The sequence below is a fragment of the Rhinolophus hipposideros genome, assembly GCF_964194185.1.
Source record: "Rhinolophus hipposideros genome assembly, chromosome: 14".
NCBI classification, from domain to species: domain Eukaryota; kingdom Metazoa; phylum Chordata; class Mammalia; order Chiroptera; family Rhinolophidae; genus Rhinolophus; species Rhinolophus hipposideros.
Genome location: NC_138060.1, coordinates 18,398,231 through 18,419,593, shown reverse-complemented (window position 1 = coordinate 18,419,593; position 21,363 = coordinate 18,398,231). Strand labels below are relative to the sequence as shown.

Genomic DNA, 21,363 nt, shown 5'->3' with positions numbered 1-21,363 from the left:
ACTTCTGCCAACACATCTACCTGCAACTGCCTCCAGAGCAACATGCCTCTGTCTCTTTCCTGTCAATCTAGCACTAGCTCTCTCACTGGCCAACTCTAACCTAAAACCACACATAGGGGTTGGGGATTCTGGGAAACGCAGCCCTAGCTTCTTGACTTCAATGAAGGACAGGCCACCTAACGAGGAGTTGGTGATGTCCAGTTGAATACCACCCACCAATACCCTGGAACTTCTTATGCCCTCAAGCTATAATGGCACTCTATTTGGCCCACCCCACCCCCACTTCCCCTGGTTGTCTTGGAGGTGAGATAGGAAACATATTTCCTGGGAAAGTTTAGATACGGTGTGAGTCTAAGGTCTGCTCCAGGTAACCTCCTGAGAGTCCATCAAGCTGAGCTGTTTTCTCACTGGATCAACTCATATGCTGCCTCAGTAAAAACTTCAAAATTCTTGATAATCCTCATTGGGAAGAAATGAAATAGTCCTGAAAGGTTAGTGACCAGGCCATTCATGGAGGTGCACACGGTTGCCTTCTTCACTCTCCACAGTGTGGTTCCTGAGAGCAATTCAAAGGCCTGTGTGTATTCAGCTGGTCTGGGCAAAGGCACCATGTTTCCTATGAAGAGTCTACCATGAGCACCAGGGTGGTCATGCTGACCTGGCACCATTGAACGATGGCTTTGTGGCCAGCGTTGCCTGGGGAGCTGCACTGGGTGAGGCTCCCTAGAAAGGAGTACCAGGTTTCGTTAGTGTTGCTTGGCATGAAGTCAGGAAGGTGAGGATGCGTGCCACAGACTTGCCTTCCATGCCAGTGCTGTCATCAGCTATCGTATTTGGCTGTGTGCGTGGAGGGGCTTGCATGACGCATCTCTGTCCATGAAGATAAGTTGCCCCTCTGCTATTGGACGGAGCCACCAACCTAGACTACCATTGTCAGGATGCCATCCCTTGCAAGCAACAAAAAACAAATTCAGTGTGGCGTAAGCAAAATAAGCAAATGGAAGGAAGTCAATTATCTGAATGGTTGAGGAGGGTGGCAATTCATTGTTTTGTAAAAAGTCCAAAGCTGCAGGTACAGTTGGTCCACTGCTCAGATGAAGTCAGCAGTGTTCTTAGCCTTCTGCTTTACTTGTCTTGTGTCAGCCCTGTCAGCCCTATTCGCAAGCAGTGCCCCCAGCACTCATCTGACCAACTTGGCAAACTCAATGGAAAGAATCCTCTTATTTCCTGAAAGTTTCAGTTCAAAGTCCTAGGGCTTTGGCAAAGCTCGGGTAGGTGCCCGTCACAATGGCAGAGGAGGGGAGGATGCATTCCTGGGCCTACTGCATAGGGGGCAAACCGTACACAACCCACACAGATTGAAACTGAAGGCAGGACAGTTCCCTGAAGGAAATGGTGTGGGTGTGGGCAAGGGGGGTGGGGCTCTGCTACCCAACAAAGAAGGCATGCATGCCCAGCTGGCAATAGCCACAGCTATCTGTTATTCCAGCACAGCTGGAATTAGAATTAGTCTAGGTCATGTCTGAATCATCTCAGTCAAGTTGCTAACTTCTTTGAGCTTCTTGTTACTGATTTGTGCAATTAATAGGTTGGGTTTGATGGCCCCCTCCACTGTGATTCCAGCTCTACACTGCAAATCTACCCACCTATGCCACAGTCAAATGGACTACATTGGGCTCAGGGTCCATTACAACATTCTCAACAAGTGGATTGGTTACTTACTTCAGGCCTAATTGTGTTGTAAAGCAGCAGAAAGCAGCCTGAAAAGTCTCGCAACATTGTTGGTTAGGATCTCCGAAAAATTCAAAACTGGTTTTGAAGGGGCACACTCCACCGAAGTGACCACTGTGTCTGCCACAGACAGGTACATCCTGTTGGAGCCTAGGATGGAAGATTTCTTTTGCCTGCAGTTCTCTTGGAAACAGGACCCCCACCGAACTCATCTGGTGCTCTGGTAGAAGTAATTATTTTTACGAGGCATTATTCATGTCTAGTCTACCTGAGGGCCACCCCAAATAATGTTTCTCTAGCTATTAAAGGCTTTATCAGGCACGCCGCGTCTCTAGCAGTTTCCTTTAGGGGAAAAGAAAAAGATTCCTCTTGAAGTTTACCACCTCCTGCGGCAATTTGCTGCCCATTTCAGGGCCATGTTAAGTGGTTGGCACCTGAAAAAAGGGCAGTCTTTTTCTTTTAAGTGCAGCCGGAAAATGGGAGTCATAAGTGAAAGTAGGGAACAGGGAGAAGTATTTCCATGCGGCCGAGGTAGCTTTCTTGTTTTGTTGTGAGCTGGCAAACTTCAACATGCTCAAGCAACGTTTTGTCAAATTTCTTAAATGCTGAATGTGGCACGGGCCCAAATGAATGTAGATGTTATTTTAGTGCTAGGAGAGATTTATTTTAATGTACAGATGCAGCCACTACAAAGGCCCCTTTTAATCGACTGGGGGCTCTGTTCCTAGCTCTTTGACTCTCTGCAACCCCCCTCCTCATTCTAGGGAACTAGTGTGTGCTATGAAATTGCATAGTATTCCCTGCTTTCCTCTTCATCTCCCAAGGCAATGACATAAGTGCTGACAATAATTATAATTAAGATGCTTTGTGCAAGGAAAAGCCGTTTGCAAGGCCCCATTCCCTTTCACAGCCTGGAATTCAAAGACAATGCTGTTTGATAAAAGAAAATACACCAACAGCAGAGCTGACTTGCCCAGCTCCAGGCTCTAGCAGTATAGCCCCAAGAGAAGGATTTCCTCATAGAGGACTTCAATTCTCTCAGCACAGAGGGAACTGCTCCTTTACTGCTCGCCTCTGAGATGGGAAATCCATCAGTTGAGCTGCGCCTCAGATACCAATATCTTACACCTTGATCGAAGCCAAAACAAACGAGAAGTGAAGCACAGAGGAAGCCACGGCGACATGTGAGGTTTGGCCCAGCCAAAGCTATGTTTTCAAGGCAAGATGAGAGCAGGGGAGCCACAGACAAAATCGGACGTGCGGGGGGAGGGTGTTGGAGAAAAGAGAGAATAACCACTAGACTCAGTGGCAGAAGAGAAACTGAAGCCAGGACAGTTCTTATTCCTATCCCACCCAGGACCCCTTGTTTATAATAATTCATAACATTCCCTTTACCATCCCAAAATGAAATACATAGAAATTATAACCTGTTCCTCTGCATGCTGCCAAAAAAAAAAAAAATCTATTGACTGCTGCAACTATAATATCAAGAAATAAAAGGAGAGTAGTTTATCATAGGATAATATATATTTTTAGTGTGTAAATGCTTGGACAGAACTACAAGAGGAAACAAAAGGAAATAGCCAGAAGCTTGCATGAAATCTCCATAAATGCAGGCGCTGCTGTGTGGACATCTCAACCACAAACCATGTCTCCTTGGTGATGGAATTCTCTGAAATAGTCAAGTTGCAGGCAAAACAAAATGTACTCCTCTCTCTCTTTCACAAGGCTGTAGTTACATTTCTTGAAAATTCCGTGTACAAGGCATACTTTGCATTTAGATTTAAACAGAGTTCCGTTCAAGCCCTCGATACGGATCGTGCTTTCCAAGCACATCAGTACTGGACGAGCACTTGGCATTAAGGGCATGGAACCGTTCTTTGTTGGGGGCTGTCCCATGAATTATCGGCCTTCAGTTATTGCGACAAACTACAGACTTCCAAAACAGCCCCCTAAGGGGCAATGCAGCCCCGTTGAGAACCACTGGTAAAAAGGGCAGGGGGCTTCTGAGTCAGTCTGTGGTCTGAAATTTCTATTCCACCAAGTTCTGGAAGCCATGTGGCCCTAGTGAAGTCACTTAACGGCCTGCATCTTATCTTTAAAATGGTGAGAACATCTTGTTCCCTAAGGTTGCTGAAAGGTTAAAGTTTGATAATGCTATCTGGGTGCCTGGCCCAGGCTGTGCCCTACATGTCCTTTTATTGGGACCAATTCCTGCAGCCCTCTATGCCCTGGACTATGTCTTCTCTATGTCACCTGCCTCCTTAGAGACAAAGAATCTCTCTACTCTGCTGGACTCCCCACGATCAAAGGTTTCCTCTGGGCAGTGCCTTGTTTCCCAGGAGCCTCCTCTTCTGTGTTCTGTCTTCAAAGAGAGGCAGCAAGCAAGGGAGGAGGCTTTGAAAGATGCCGTGAGCGTCTTAGGAGGAGCTAAGGTTTGTTGGCCTCCGGGAAACTGATCAGTTCACAGACATTGGAAATGAAAATGCATACGTAAAGCAAAATTTGTGAGAAAATATGTGGATTTATCAATCTCAGATTAGTCTTTTTACAGGGATAGGCTCATTAAAAACATGTTCCTTTTAAGTGATTTTAGGTGACTCTCTTTAGGTCATTCATTTTAGCCTGTTTCTCCGAAAATAAGACCTAGCTGGACAATCACCTCTAATGCGTCTTTAGGAGAAAAAAATTAATGTAATAACACCTGGTCTTATATTATAGTACAATAAGACTAGGTCTTATATTAATTTTTGCTCCAAAAGAGGCATTAGAGCTGATGGTCCAGGTAGGTCTTATTCTCAGGGAAACACAATAGATATTTGTTTTGTAACTTGTACTTTGAAGTCAGAAAGATCTGGGTTCAAATCCTCATTTCCCTAGAGTCCCTCCCACCTTCCAAATTGGAAATTTCTATCATGAGTCCTCCTACTGGGCCGCCCAGAAACCTCCATGTCCTCAGCTGTAAAACAGAGGTGACAATGATAATATCGACCTGTGAGGATTTTAACAAAGCTTCAGATTTTACAAGCTCTCAGCAGAGTTGGGAATGTGGTGGGTAGTTGCAATTACACCAGGTGCAGCAAAAAAGATGAACCATTCCACAGGGGTTGAAGCCCAATGTTCCTGCAGGTAACATGGAATCTACAAGGAGGCTAGCCAGGAAATGCAATTAATCTGAGGCCTCTCTCTGATAGCGGAACCTCGGCTACTTAGCAGACAGATTGGCAAGTGACACAGAGTGCATCAGACTTGGAAAAACTGTACGGAGACTCGGCTACAGGGAGCTAGATATATTAAATAGCGCACATATTTTGTGTACATAGTGCAATATATTTATGTACAATATGTGCAATGTATTCAATATTGCACATATTTTATGCACATAGCTGTCCCTGTGTGTGTAGACATGTGACATTTATTGGATGTTCACTACATGCTTGACATTGTGCTAGGCTCCCAACATGCATTCGCTCGTTGAAGCTAATGAGTCTTAACGCAGCAACCCTCTGAGGTGTGCACGATTCCTGTTCCATTGTGCAGAGGAGGAAACAGACTGGGAGGCCACACTGTCCATACGTGAGACAGGCAGGACTCAGACCCAAGTTTGTTTGACAGTTTTCAATCTGGACATAAGTATATGGAAATAGATACAGATGGCAACTAAGAAATTACTATAATTGTGGGGGCCTCAAAACACTGCTGAGCCTTCCTACCTATGGAGGTGAGCCTCCTGAAACTCCCCACCCCTAGGACAGTGCTGGGCCGAGATCAGGTGACACTGCTGAGGCCCCAGCACACATGATGGGTAGAGAAGCGGCACTGGTCAGCACAGGGGGGCCTCAGAGGACCCCCATCATTCTTTCCATTTGAAGACTTTTGCCCATGTTGGAGGCCCAGTGTCCACCGAGCAGGGGAGGACTTCAGGATCAAGCTTTGGCATCCATTGCTCCCCATTGCCTCTGGAGAAAGCTGCTGGGACACTCCAGCCGCCTCAGAGCCCTGCACATATGGCCATTGCAGGCAGAGGACCCAGCGGGCTGTTTGAATCACTGTATGAGGAGAGTGATGTATCTCAGTGCTCCCAACCCTGGGTCTGTCCAGGGCTGGCCTTGAGTGGATGTGGGGAAAGGCCTAGGATATGGCTTCTGACTGGACTCCTGAGGTCACCATTTTTGTTAAATGCTCCATTGTTTCTATTCTTGGGTCACCCCTGAGAAAGCGCTACTCATTTCAGTGCACACATTTCAAGTGGGTCACCAATGTAGCTTTATCTGAACTAAAATTAATTTATATCAGAAGCCTCAATCATTCTGGTGGGAGAGAACTTTCAGCGAATGTACTGTCTCTTTCTTCTCTTTCCCCAGAGCCCACCTGAGGCGGAAGGGTGGAAGGAGGCATTTAATCATCTAATCGTGCAGGCATTTCCAGAGGCAGCTGGTCCCCTCTGGTCCTCTGCCATGGGTCCCGTATAGGTCAGAGGGCAGGCCTCTGGACCTCACTGACAAGCCTGCAGCGAGCCTTCGCTGGGGTGTCTGTCTGTGGCCTGTGCCAGGCGCTCTGTTCCCAGCAGTAGCAGGACTGGAAGAAGCCAAGCTCCGGTGTCCTGCTACTTCACAGGCCTGCTGGAAACAGGAGTGTGTGTTGGAGAGTACTTCTCTCAGCTCTAGGAGACCCCCATACAATCCCCTTTGACCTTGGGTTTAGACCCAGGGTAGGGGCAGAAAGTAGACAATTGCAGGTCTTTTCCTCGGATTCTCTTCTTTTCCCCGTCAAATCACCTCTCCTGTGTGGTCATTTTATGTGGCTGGAGGCCAGGTGAAGAGGGCAGGAACTGGCCCAGGCAGTTCTCCAGTCATCCCTTCAGCCCTGACTCCTGGGGCCTCAGCACTTGAGACACAAAAATCCAGAATTTACTCCTTTGTTCTCTGAGTTCCTCTATGCCCTCCCTTCCCTGAGGCCCTCAGCATGGAATGCTTTAGCTGAGGGAATGGACAGGAGCCAGGGGGTGCCAGGAAACTCTGGGAAGACTGTTGGTAACAACTGTGTTTCAAACTGTTATCCCTCAAAGAAAAGCATGAGAGGCAACTGATTAACTGCCCAGTGCCTGGGATACAGTGCATTTGCTGGTTCATTCATTCATTCAGTTTTTACTGAAAGCCTGCTGGGCACCCACAAGCCTTTGTGGAAGGATAAAGGTCTGAGCTGAGGGATATTGAGCCAGGCCGCCTGGCTCACCACGGAGGCCTCTGTCTACACCGAGGGCTCTTGGATGTGGACACTGCCTGCCCTGCTCCCACTGCCCACCCTCATGATGCACAGAGACCTGGCCAGGGCAGCCTGTTCGGAAAGCCCGTTCAGGAACCCAGATGAGAGATTCGGGTGTCGCCAAGCATGTGTTTGGGAGCAATCACTTAATAACGAAAGACGGCTTTTCCATCCTCAGCATCTGCCTGATTAAATTGGGGGACAAAACTGGTACCCTCACTCCAAGCCTGATTCCCAAATATTCCCAGCTCCTGAGATTCCAAGAGGTTGGAGGAAAAAAACATGCTTGAGTATTCCAAAATGCTGTCTGCCCCTCTCATTAATGCTTCCCCATTCACTTCTCCCTCCCAGCTCATAATCACCTCACGTGCAGCTGTTCTGGGAGGATCTGCCTTGGGCCAGGTCTGCTAGGGCCAGACACATCTGCCACCCAGCTGTTTGACTTTGGAGTGGGTCTGTAGATGGCCAGAGGGAACCAGGCCCGATAGCATGCTGGACTGGCCCTCGCAGGCTGCCCTGCTGCGTGAGCACACTCCCAGGCACATGGCCTGCCCTGGCCAGTTTCTCTTGTTTGTCCTTCCTATGGTCACTTGAAATGGAGACTCTGACTAGAGGTTGGGAATGATGGTCTTGTTGACCCACCGTCAAGAGGGAAATTCTGTTAGTGACGAGCTATCCCCAGGATGGGCACCAGTTTTTGTTTAAACCTCCTCATTAGGTCCTGGCCGTTGTCTTACAGAAACTAGGGAAGTAAGTGCAGCTTCTTTGCTTGCATAAGCCGTGCAGGTGGTCTTGCCGTTCTCAGACTCTCCAAGCTCATTCGCGGCATGGGAGTTTGTAGGTGGCCTGACATGCTCTCTTCATCCTCCCTCTTCACCTGGTCACGAGGTCCTCATGAATTCCTACTCCTCCTACCTGTCCTGCTTCTTTACTGAATACTTCCCTAACTCTACCTTCAGAGAAGCAACGTGTTCTCAGAATCATCCGAAGGTAATGGCCCAATCGCCTAAACTAATTAGTCATCCGGTGCCTGGAAAAGATAGAACCAATTTGAAAATTCTTATAATCTGTGCGAATATTCTGGATTGTTTAAATAGAGAACGATGTGTGATGTATCCTGAAATCGCCAGTCTGCATTTTATGTCACAAGAAAAACATAATGAGCTTGCTAGAACTCACAGTTGTGGATACCTCTGATTTCACTCTATGAGGTGAAAATGAGGGTGAAGATCACTTCCTAGTGGGGAGACTTGAGGCCTGTAACTTACTCCTCTGATCCTTGATCTTCTCATGTATAAAGTGTGGCTGGGAGTACGACACACCTTGCATGGTATCGTGAGGGAGGGTGCGTTATAAAGCATCTAGCAGGTAACTGGCACATAATAGGGGTTTAATAAACCCCCATTTATTAATCAATGTCAATATCAATGCTACTGTTATTATTATGTGATAAAATGCCTGTGAGTCACTTTATAAAATAATTTTTACCATGTCATAGGTCTTAAGTAACTCTGAGATGTATCTAGTGAGCAGGGAAATGTGTTTGATTTGCAAGCAAAATCAAAACCTGTTGGAATTTACCAAGCTAAAATGAAGCCTTGAAGTGGGGGAATGGGCAGTGTCTGGCAAAGTGTAGATGAGACTGACACTATGGCAAAACTCAGGGTTCCTTCCAGGCTTTCCTCAGTGCAGAGGGGTTAGAAGGACGACCACGCCTTCCGATATGGGAAGATGGGATGGCACTCCATTCCATCTCCGGGCCCTTGCTCAGTGGAAGTCCATCAGCAACTACCTGGTTGTACAAATGTTCCCTACTCCTAACCACCCACCACCCCCCCACACACACATAAAGCATGCAGCCCACCACCTTTACCAGCACAGATCTGCTCACTTCTCAGATCCATTCCTCACTGAGAATCTTTCTGTGGCTCTCCATTTCCCTCAAGACAGAGCCCATGCCACCTGGATGGTGAAGGTAGGTCTCCTGAGAGAGAAAGCTGTTTGAGAAGAGCTGATATCCCCATCAGCACAGCCTCTGATCACTCAGTCATGCACGCGACATGTATTCACAAGTCCCTGCCTGAGCTGGGCACTTTTCTAGGTGTAGAAACTACATATATAGACAAACAGGCCCTGCTCTCAAGGACCTTACCTCTAGTCAGGTGGGAATGACACATAATCATTAACACATAATGTAATTGAATGCCCAATATTGGTAAAGGCTCTGAAGAAAAGTAAAGTAGGTTCGACTGCGGACAAGAAGATCACAGAATACTCCGTAGACCAAGCACAGTCCGTGAGGGAGAATAGCATGTTCACAGCATGTTAGTCGTGTCCCAGAAAGGGAAGGTCAGGCAGGTAGTGCAAGGGTTCCAGCTTCTGGGCAGGTGTCTCTGCGGGGAGATGTGATTGGCTAGTCTTAACAAATCAATAGTTGTTTGATCAGTGAGCAGTTTTCCCAGGTGAGCCATCTGTTGTCGTAAGCAGTCTGTTGTTCAGATAAATTGATTTGAGAGCATTTTCTCAAGTAAATCATGAAGTGTTTTTACTCCTTTATAGTCCTTTCCCTCTAGGTAAGAATTTTCTGAAACAAATAGGAAGCTCACGTAGCTGGAGCAGCCTTGGTTCCCAGTCCTGATATTTAGTGATTGAACACAAGCTATCTCAGTGCTCTCAGGGCAAAGCAACAGAGGTCATTGCCGGGGGTATGCCCTGCCGCGTGACCCTCAGTGTAGGGTTGCCAGGTTTAGCAAATGGGAAGTACTTTATCTGGTAACCCTATCGGAGTGCTGTGAAGTTTTCAGTGAATTGTCTACATATTGACTCAACATTTTCAGGTTCTCCTGCAACATCAGAATAACTTACAGTATCCAGACCATGTTCCCACAAGGCATCAGCTGAGCTGAGCTGAGCTCCCTTTACACCAGCACAGACAAGGTGAGCTCTCAGTCACGCCAGTTCCCACCCAGCGCTGGAGGAATCTGAGTTTGGGAGCTCTGGAATTGACTCCGGCTCCCTCAAATGAGCTGAGTGTGCTTAGATAAGTCCCTTTGCTTCTCTGTGCCCTGGAACGTGAGCTGCAGACTCAGAGGAGCTGGACACATCCTTCCAGCTCCATGAGCCACCCACATGACTAGTTTAGTGCTCCTTGGCACTAAATATTGTCACAAACATCCAGCTCAGAGGTGCTTGGCAAATATATGTGACTATTCTGTTAATGGGTTTTGAAATGTTTGGAAATCTGACTCTTGATTTTGTTATAATCTCTTTGGTAACTGTTATTAGGTGGTGACCTAATAAGAAATTAGTAACTGGGGAGCTATAATTTGCAAGCTTATAGTTTCTTAATGGACATTGATTTGTGTAACCCTGATTAAAATACAATGAAGCCTGAGGCTTAAATGTTTTATTCTGAAAGGTTGAAAGGATGGGAATTGACTCTAAAAATGTATTGGCTTGAAAACTTTATTGAAATAATATTATTTGAAGAGTTTTTTGAGCATAAAATGATCTGACAAAAACTTTTCGATGCCAGCTCCACTGGCCTCAGAAAGCTGAGGGAATATATGTTTCTTCAGATGTAGTCTGGAAAAATGCTTCCAGATTAGCTCGGGGGTGAAAAGAAAATTATTATTCCATTCCACAGCCTTGCTAACTCGTTTCAACGTTGATTCTGTCAAATAATTAGAACCCAAATGGAGGAAACATTCATAATTGTCATTTATTATACATTACCAAAGGTGACCGCTCCCAAGGAACTCTGACAGGACAAAAACAAAGTGATTATGAAAGAAATGTGTCGGCAAATGGATCGGGCATTCCGACACACATTCCCAGAAGCCAGCTCCAGACAGTGGGTGGGGAAGGTTTTAGATTAAAATAGGCTTCCGCAGCTATGCGTCTTCAAAGAAAATCTTCTGCTATCGCGTTGTCAATTGAGTGATAATGAGTCCTGATTCTCCTCCCTCTCTCTCACCACAGACATGTATCATGTAGCTCTTTGTTACTTAAAAGCATGTAAAAGAAAGATTACTGCCCCCCACTCGCCACAGCCCCCCGTACCACAGGGAACACTTCAGAAATGAAGTATGCAATCAGTTAGGGGGCTGTATTTAAAATACCTCCTCCCCTTTTATAATTGTATTTCTGCACTTGGCGTAGGCTAAAATAGGAGGTGAGTCTGCTGCTGTGAGAATGTATTTTTTCCCCTAATTTTTGAAATAACACCATACCTTGGAGATTAATGTTCAGGCTTTACCAGGATTATAATAAATGAATATTGCTTTGATCTAAATATTTTTCAAAAGGTTGTTGCTGATCATTCTCCCTCCCCTATAATCTTATAAGAAAGCCTTTGGACTTGCCCGTCTGACACCCAGGGGGACGTGAGTGCAGCTGCCTTTTTTCCCCCCTCATCTTCGCAAGGATACTCTGTTCTCAGTTTCGCCCAAATTAGTCCCAGGATTTCAGTTGTCTTTTTTGTCCAACATTCCATCATGCAATTCATTAAAATCTTCACATGAAATATTTAACAGATGAGCTATGTCATAATTCACATTACAATTTTAAATTGTTATTCATGTGGTAAGTCATTTATCCTGCACATTAGCAGACCTCTGGAATGGGCTCGTATTTGATGGAAGGAAGGTTAGAGTTCTCCTCCTCAACACTCCAGAATAGTGGCCTTCTTCCAAACCCCCAGTTAATCGTGAAATATTCCAAAAAAGTGACATTCAGCTGCATTGTTAGTTCTACTTGCAATTAACTGTTTTGAAAACAAACAGAAGAAACATTTAAACAAATGTGGCTTGGCTAGCAGCTATTAGAGTTGACCGTTAATTAAGGCAAGTTGGAATCTAAATATGCCAAGCCTTGTTACTGTCACCTCCAGCATTCCATGCCATCATGCACAAAGGAGTGGAAATTCAGGGACTTGACTGTCAAAGCAGGGCTGAGGACGGGGTGGGAGATTATTAACCCAGCCCTTTAAAAACAGCCACGACCCTGCTTGAGAAATATGACCATGAGGGGCTTGTTTTCTGCAGGAGATAATGCCCGGCCAGCATTTATTTGTAGAATTTGGGTTTGAAGAAAAATTATTCCACTGATGAAATACATAGGAAATCCTTTACTGGTATTTTATTTATGAACTTAATATAGTTTATTTTCTTTAATAAAGGTACAGTTTTCTACTATATCCTTGCCCATGGGTGGGAATCTATTAGAAAAAAACACTCCTGTTTGTGAACCAAGCCAGCTCAGGGCAGCTGTGGGGTCTGTTTCTCTGCCTGTGCACCAGAATGAAATAATTGTCCACTCGCTGCCAGCAGTGGCCCCTCAGCTGAGAAGCTGTGTGTCCAGGTAGCCTGGCTGATGAGCACGTGTTGCTGTCAGTGCCAGTATGTGACCAGTAACCCTCTGGATTCTCAACGCTGACCCGTCTAGCCTTGTCCTGAGTATGCATAAATGTTCACTGTTTCAGAAGGGGTGAGGGACAGGGTTTGAAGGGGGGAGTACATCTTTCATTAATCCTGGAGGGCAAACAAAATCCATCCTCAAAAGCTTGCCCAGCTGGAAAGATCACCATCGTCCTTTTTCTGCTTCACGTTGCCCATCCTACATCATCTTTTTTCCTTCTTCAGTACACTAACTTTTTAGAGTGTTTACTCATCAAGATTACACCCTAAAGGACATTGCTAACAGTGGACAGTATGAATTTATCATGGAGGAATTTTCTGTTCAGTCTCAATATATCGGCAGGAAAACTATACCTCGTGGTGAAATACAAGAATAAAGGATAAAAACTCCAGGAATGATTTATAACATGATTCTGGCAACACCATCAAGCCTTTTGAGTGTTCTAATACACATCATTTGCTTTTGTGTCAATTATCCCCATCCCACAACAGCTCGGCTCATAAGCTGAAGCCAGTGTGACTCTGTAGAGACAGATAGGTAAAGTGATGTACCCAAGATGATGAGACTATAGTCTTAGAAACTGGGTTCACAACTAGTTTTCCTGGTAAAAAAAAAAAAAAAAAAAAAAAAAAAAATTCCTGGCTATGATTCGTTGCTGGCGGCAGGATTGTTTTTCTGTCTCCTGCATGAGCTCTCCATGTGTATGTGAACATACTGTGCGGCAGGAGGACTGGGCAAATGGGAGCAGGGGTGTTTGTGTACGCTTGCGTGCCAGGCGTGGTGAGCGCTATTTTACAAATGGGATTTGTGCTGCTAGGGGTATGTTGCGACCGGAGGCCAAGTCCACAGAAAATGATTGCTAAGTGAATACAATATGAAAAAAGTTATTTTATTTCTAATTTTACATGTAACATGGTTCTTTGGTGAGTCTCTGATTACACTTGAATGTCTGTCTATTAACCTGATATGAGATGCATGCATGATTTCATCTTGAATGCATTTGAATATAATAGCACTGGAAATGTAATTTGTATTCTCAAATTTTCTAAAGCAAAATAAATAAATCTTGGGGGTGGTAGCCACATTGAGCATATTGCATTGATTTCTTCGGGTTTCTCGCAAACTAATTACCAACTTCCCCTCACAAATCCAGGGCTTCTCACCCTGGCTGTTCTAGCGGATCTAAATCTTCATACCTAAGTCATCTCTGTTTCTTCTACCTCCAGAGAGGGGGTGGCATGGACAGGTCTGTGGAGAACTTGACCTTCTCCACGTCTTTGTGATTTCTCCTGTCGTCACCGATCACTGTGCAATAGAATTCTCTGCTGCAGTGGAAATGTTCTAGAGCTAGCTGGTGCAGGGGAGTAGCCGCTAACCCCATGTGGCTATTGAGCACTTACAATGTGACTACTGCCACTCGGGAACTAAATTATTCATTTCATTTCATTTTAATTTAAGCAGCCGCGTATAGCTAGTGGCCATCAATTTGGACATCACAGGACAGGAGCATTTGAGGTCGGCTGTGTGTCTCGATGCAGGTGCACTCAGCATTGCCATTCTGCGAATGAAACGGCCTGGATGTTTTGGTGCTTGGATGATGCCGTGTGCTAGTCTCCCTCAGCTCTGGGAATGCGGAAGTGCCATCCTGTCTTCAGTGATTTGACTGCCCTGCCCGGGTCCCTGCCCTGGCTATTGCATCCTTCACAGTTTCATCTCAGCACACTCGCCACCGAGCACATACCAGGTTTCTGATAAACGTGGGGGAGGGGGGGAAGAAGGGGAAATAAATCATAGGTAGGAAGGAAGTTAGAAAGTTGGGGAAAAGGGAGTCTGGAAGTTACATAGTTTATGAAAAGTGTGTGGTCTGTATTGCTGTGCTGAGAATCTGTACTCGGGCTCTTTTAGAGTGTTGGAACAGGAACAGTAGCCTCAATAACCCAAGGAGATGTCAGGGACCCGGATGCTTGTGTATTTCCCGTAAAAGGCTCTGGGGCTCTTAGGGATGGAAATTTGCATAACAGTGATTCTGCTGTTTTGCTGGTTTCCAAAGACCACTCCAGTGTCTTGGGGTCCAAGAAGCCCACACAATATGTGTTGGCACATTGGGAAGGATCTCAAGGGTCTGTTCTGCTCCTGGGAGGTGAGGTAAGATGCCACCAGGTGCTACTATGGAAAAGGGACTCTGTCTCTATCCTTGTGGGGAAGGTTCCTAGCAGGGAGCCTGGGAGCATTCCTAATGAAATGGAAGTAACTCACACCACCAACTCCAGGAGAAGTATGTTGATGATTTTCTGGACTGTCTAAAAAATTTCAAACCCAGGAATGGTGTTTTTATTTTCTGCATTCTCTTTGGGACTTGGGTTTCACTAAAGTATTTTCTGTCCTTGTTTTCCTTATTAAATTAGCAAGATTGACTTGAATCAGAACATACTGTTATGGCTTGAAATGTTATTGAAAGAACAAACTAGACGGGCATGACAAATACCTCAGGTTCCATTTGGAATATGTTGGGAGAGAGGGAAGAGAGTGGGACTTGCTGAAATAATGATGTTTTCTGATAAAAGTTGGAAAAAAAAAGAACATATGGGACGAAACAATGGAAAATACTGAAAGGAAGATAAATTTCTGTTTGTGGAAGCTCATATTTGTTTTTCTGAATAGAGCTGGTCTGGATATTCTTAAGCATTTTTGTTTGTTTGCGGGGGGATTTTTTATTCTGGCTTTTGTTTTTTACTTTACATCATTTTCATGATTAAGAGCTAATTAGCCAAATGTCCCAAGTGGCTGTGGCTGCCAAAAACTCATCTCATTGTCCTCGTCACCCACTGTCCATGTCATTTCTCTAGTACTTCCTCTTCAAGCCTTTCATCACGGACTTTCTAAAATATAGATCTGAGGTCCTGCTGCTTCTCTACTTAAAGATCATAAATGGTTCCTCAGGCCCTACAGCAAGAGTCAGTAAACTTTTTTTGTAAAGGGCCAAGTAGTATGTATTTTAGGCTTTACGGGCCATTCAGTCTCTGTTGCAACTACTCAGCTCTGCCTTTTTACCCTAGACAGTGTGCAAACAAACAAGTGTGGCTGTGTTCCAATAAAACTCCATTTACAAAAAGAGGCTGGATTTGGCGCTTGAGCCAACCCCTGGCCTCCAGGATACTCTTCAGATGCCTTGGCCTGACATTCAAGACCCTTTGCCATTTGACCTCAGCCTGCACAGCCCCCATTCCCATTCTTTTAAGCCTCAGAAGACACAATGGTCTTCAAAAAGTTCTCATCCTTTGCCTGTGCTGTTTCTGCACTCGGAATACCTTTTCTTCTGTTCTTACTTTTCCTACGGGTCAGATCTCCATGCCTTGCCTTTCACTAAGCTCTCACCAATTGCTCCAGGCCACGGTCACCCCATCCTCTGTGCTCCACGCTTCTCTTTATGCCTCTGATGTCTTCTTTACCATGTAGCTACTTCCCACCCAGAAAGGAGGGAACGTCTGCTCTCATTCCTCTTAGTACCCAGCTTGGAGCTAGGCTGGGAGAAGGCCACTGAACAAATAGTCATGAAGTTGACACACCAATTGGCTTGTGAATTTCTTAAGCATAAAGAAGTACATTAACTTGTAGGTGAAAATACTACAAACCCAGACATGCTGTGGAAAGCCAGGGGCCAGAGTTCCTGGAGCGGGTATGGGGGTCAGCAAACAAAAACAAGGCCAGGGCAAAACTGAGAGGACCCATTGCTCTCAGGACTGTGCGCGAGCCCTCTGGCATCACCCCATGGCCCAGACAAAAGAGTGGGTGTGGAGAGAGGGAAGCAGTGTCTAGTTTAGGGCATCAGGACCAGGGAGAGGATGCAGCCTGTTGGAATGAGATCAGAGAGAAGCAGCCCGCATGATTAATGGGACGGAGGGACTGACTCATGAGGAAAGATTAAAGCGCTCTGAGGAGCTGGGGTACAGACTGAAAGAGGCAGATGATAGCAGGCTGCAAGTATGTGAGATGGATAAACACCCAGGAGGGAGCAACCGACTTCATTAGGGAGGTGAAAACAGGGCTCCATCACAGAAGGGGAGGGGTACTCAGAAAGGGCACCGGTCGCTGATGGAGAAAGTCAGTAAATGATTGATGGGCCAGGGGCTGCGCTGGGCTGCTAGGGCTAGAAACACCATAGAACGGTCACCATGGGGTGACTCTGTCAGAGAACCCTCTACTTTTATCCAGTAGGATCTCAAAGCCTGCCATGGCTGCTGGCCTTGACCCTGAGACATAGCCTCAGAAATACTCTCTGTCTGCCAGCCTGGAGACTGATGCAGGAGGGGAGCTGCAGAGAGAGATGTATAGAGAAAGAGACAGAAACTCAGTAACCACTCTCCTCTTAGACACCGATGATTGGATTTCAAGATGGTTTTGAGGCCCTCGGCTCTGGAGCCAGTTTTCTTCTGCCCTCCCCATCTTTGGTAGAACCAGAGACACAAGCCCCTTCTTGAAAGCACAGGGCCGGCTCTCAGCGCTGCCTGATGGGGGAATCTGAGAAAACCTGGCCTTTACCCTGGTTCACAGCTTCCTTGATTGGCTCATCCCAGCAGGGATGACGCCTGTCAGGCATTTTGGAAGACCAGATTTACCTGAAAAATGCAGTAAACAGCCCTCGGGCTCTGAAATCAGTTTCCTTTGGGTATTCTCTGATATTTTCTCCAGGGCTGGGAAGAGGATCTCATGTTTTCGTCTGACAAAGTGGCCCACATCATGGTGGGTCCTGGCTGACCAGTTCACTAAGGCTTATAGCACAGCCGTGCTACACTCTGGCTGCTCATTTGGGTCACCTGGGGTGCTTGTCTTAAAGGACCCTTTCCTAGATGCCACTCCCAGAACTTCTGATTTAACTGGTCTTGGTGTGGAGGTGGAGAGCAGGGCAGGTATCAGTACTTTCTCTTAAAGGTCTCCAGGTTGTTCTAATGTGTTGAGAACTGCTACTGAAAAACCTTAATCTGGGTGAGATTATAATTCATGTTAATGTTACTGCTCCATCTCTCTCTCTCTGACTACTGACTCTAATGTCAACTGAAAGGTTTTTTAGAAAGCTCTCGTTTACAGATGGATCATCTGTGTGCTTCGCACCTTGCTGGGGGCAGGGATCCAGTGGGCGGCAAGAACAGGTCTCTGCCCTTGGGGAGCTCATGGTCCAGAGGGCAGAGGACGCTTAGGGCTAAGCAGGATGGAGCCAGAGTGCAGAAATAGCTCATCTCAGAGATTTCCCATTCTGCAAACGGCAGCCATGCTTAGCGCTAGTCCTTTCCTAGAGTCTGACATTCTAAGTGCAAAGATAGAAGATGAGTCTCTGCAAATACATAGACCCCAGTCAGCCTTGACTCTCAGGCCTTGCTCCAACAATGTCTTTAGGAGAGAGGAACATGCTGGATAGTTATACAGGTAACAGCCCAAGACCGTCATGAATCTTCAAGTCCCTGTTGCCAAAACAGCAATGATTACCCAAGTGGGGGAGTCCAACATGGTGGCATGCAAGATTTTAAGAGTATCAAGTGAACGTGATTTTTGTAATTGTGTATTTCTTTTGATAGATTGTATTACTTAAGTCGAAGTTACTTAAGGTACTTAAAAAAAAAACATGGAAAGATAAATAACAACACTGGTGGTATATAGATGTGGCAAAAATTGGGGAGGATGTGTGCAGAGGACTAGAGTTTGCAAAACTGCCCCAGGGTAAATGGTATCCCACAGGGAGTGGAGTATTTCCAGCACAGAGTCTCATTCTTTCTTTTCAAATTCCTCTGAAGTTTTCTCTCCGTCTGACAAGCTTTCAGCCCTGACTCCAGCACTTTTGCATCGGTTTTAATAGTTGTTTATGTTGTCTTGGCTTCGTGGAGAGACATATTGTCATAGTTCTAAGGTTCTACCAAATTCCATTTCCCGAAGTTCAAGTCACTTTCTTAACTTCTCCCCTTTCTGTAGGATTTTTTCACTAGAACTAGCATTCACTGTTGCTTTAGGGAGCTTTTCACAAACAGAATTGTGTAATTCCCTCAGAGTTCCTGGGGAGAGAAGCTCATTGAGATGTGAACCCTGGGGGCCAGTAAAACTAAGTCACATCATAGCAAAGTGACTCACTTCCAAATACCAGCCTCAGGACAAGCGCTTTTCAAATGTTATATCTCACAAACACATGTATAATGTGTTATAGAACTGCAAGTTTCTAAAACAGGAATTCTGAAGAAACAGTGATCTTCTGAATATCTGTTTTCTATTCCTCTTTTTAGCTTGTGTCGGGGGCGGGAGGGACCACAAGTGTATGACTTTTAGAAATACCCCAGTAATATGTCTCTAAAGAACTGTCTGCACTGTGCTTGTTTTGCTCTATGTCGAGTTCCGTGAGTACAGGTAATTGTGAGAATTCCTTACCTGAAAGATAAAATGTCTCAGTTGTATGCGTCACTGTAAATTTAGTTTTTACATGTTCTTATCTGATATCAGCTTATATCAGCTTCTTGCCGGGACAGATAATTTTCAGTGATAACCTTAAAAAAATGTGTAAAGGATCTCTAATGCTTTGTTTTATTTATAATGTCTCCCAGCTGTAGGCATTCAGATGAAACTTGAATTTTTCCAAAGGAAGTTCTGGACTGCCAGCAGACAGGTAAGTTATAATCAGCACACTGAAGCATCAACAGCACTGTTATTATACAGGTGTTCACATTTGGGTACCCGGAGCCTACAAGTGCCAGATTTCCGATGAATGTTTGTAAAATGAACTGCCGGCTGCTCAGGTTACCTTTCATTTCACTGCAAAATAAAGGGCTGTCAGCATGTTAGACACCGCATGCTGCGAGAGCAGGAGATTTGCTCCTGTAAACAGTTCTAATTGTGAGATCAACATAGTGGCTTTCCAGGGGATGCATTTTTCTTTTAAATGCTGGAGTTTTTTGTGAATGTTCATAGTGACTTTCTTCTCATCTTCTGCTGCCTGGTTCTTTATTTGTGAATCTCCTTGTTGCACTTTTGAAGGCCTTTGCATAACTAAAGCTGGCTATGCCTGCCTCTGCCTTCTTAGGCCAGAGGGCTTCTTTGCCTTGGAGAATCTGGAGCATTCTTTCCTAGGACTGTGCTGTCTGTCTGTACTAAGTAATCGCAGTGGTATTTGTTCAGTAATTCAGCAGAAATGACAACACATATGTTGCTTCTGTGCTAAATGTCTACATGATAATATCATTTCTTAAATGAAGATACTTTAGGAAACTATAAGAACACAGCGAGGAGTTTATTTTTTTGAAAAGTCACTGGCGATTAATTAATTGAAAAATAAATAATTACATAATTATATTTCTTGAGACCTTAAAAAAATTGAGATCTTAAAAAGATATCAATATTGCAAACAACATGAATGAAAATGAAAAAGAGGTCTGTCAGCCCCAATTTGTCTATGATATTACTATTTGGAATTGGTATTAATCTTAGAGAGGGCAGGTGAGACTCACCTTGGATTATTCCCTTTGGATGAAATTTGGAATTTGCATAACAGGCAAGGACTCTAATAGCTTCTCCTTGAGTAACTAAGTGGCAGCCTAGCAGACCCTGGGATGTCCAAATAACACGTTTCCCCTTGCTTTCCCCCCACCCACAGTGTGCCTCTCTGGATGGCAAATGCTCCATCAGCTGCGATGATGAGGTAAGAAGGCCTCTTGGCCAAGGGGAGGTGACAGAGGATACCTTTTCACAGAGGGAATGCAGCCATAAACAGAGCCAGGTCTGACAGATTGCTCTGGACCAATCTCCCAAAATCCAAGAATATTTTCTTTCTTCCTTTTTTTTTTTCTGCTCCTTTCTCCTTCTAATCAGGTAATTTATGAGAGCTGGAGAAATGTGCTTTTAATGTCCCATGGACAGCACTGTTGCAATTTTGGCATTTTAAAGAGAAAAATACAAATTACTGCCATTTCATGCTCTCGTTACAATGCTCAAAGCTTTTTCCCCCATGTGTTTTTATCCTCATAACAACTCAGAGAAATGGGTAGGAATGGTTCTCCTGTTTTGCAGAGGGGGAAATTGAGGATCCGAGAAATTCAATGATTTGCTTAATGTCATGTACGAAATGAGTTGACAAGCTACGAGTTGAAAATTGGAAAAAGTTTCTCTCATACAGCTCCCCTTCCCTCCCTTCTTTCTCTTTATCTCTCTCTTACTCTTTTGGGAGGAGGAATTTGAATCCCACACATGAGCAATGGAAGACAAAAACGTACCACTGCCATAAGTCTGCCTATCATACTTACGTTTTTTACAGCATTCGTCTTTACACACCCTCTGCCCTATGTTTTAGGGCAAGCAGATGTGTAGTGGTCTTTCCCTTTGGCTCCAGTGGCCTTTCTCTCTCTGTTAGCTAAACATTAGTCAATGCGTATACTGGAACTTATAAATAATCATTTATTTATATTTCTTCTGGTTACCACAGGGGTTTAAGAAATCCTAGCCAAACATAATTTCAACACAGAAAACATAGTGTAGAAGTATGTTTCAAAAAAGTAGGCAATGGCAAAATAAGTAGAGAAGTATAAAAGGGAAGACGTTGGAACCTACAATGCACAGTCCCCAAAGATCTGGCAGCCAGTTTAGAAAAAACAACATATAATTGTTATATGAGTCACTATCCAAAGAGTAAAAGCCAGTCAATCAGCTTTTCAGCAGAAGCCCCACTTTTTCTGACTGTCAGATCAAAAATAATTTTCCTTTGGGAAGGAGCATCACGTGATGTTTTATGATCAACACCCTTTCAGTAAGTTTGGGAATGCCATCCATAGGATAGACAAGTAACTTCAAACCTCTCCTCTGCCTTTGAGACATTTATTGTCATATTGAAGTACTCAGCTCAAGACAACACAGATCAATAATAATATTGATTTAGCCCTTTACTTGTACACTGAAGGATCCCTTCACTTGTACAGTGAAGGT

General features: G+C 44.9%; 1 protein-coding gene across 2 annotated transcripts in view; it reads left to right on the top strand.

Annotated features, from left to right (window-relative positions):
* Positions 1-21,363, top strand: part of CACNA2D3 (calcium voltage-gated channel auxiliary subunit alpha2delta 3) — an 853,665-nt gene that overhangs the window by 747,961 nt on the left and 84,341 nt on the right. For both annotated transcript variants that reach the window (XM_081073057.1, XM_081073056.1), the window contains 2 exons: positions 18,996-19,057; positions 20,042-20,086. In XM_081073057.1, coding sequence (XP_080929183.1) covers positions 18,996-19,057; positions 20,042-20,086 — 107 coding nt within the window. The remainder of the gene's footprint in view (positions 1-18,995; positions 19,058-20,041; positions 20,087-21,363) is intronic.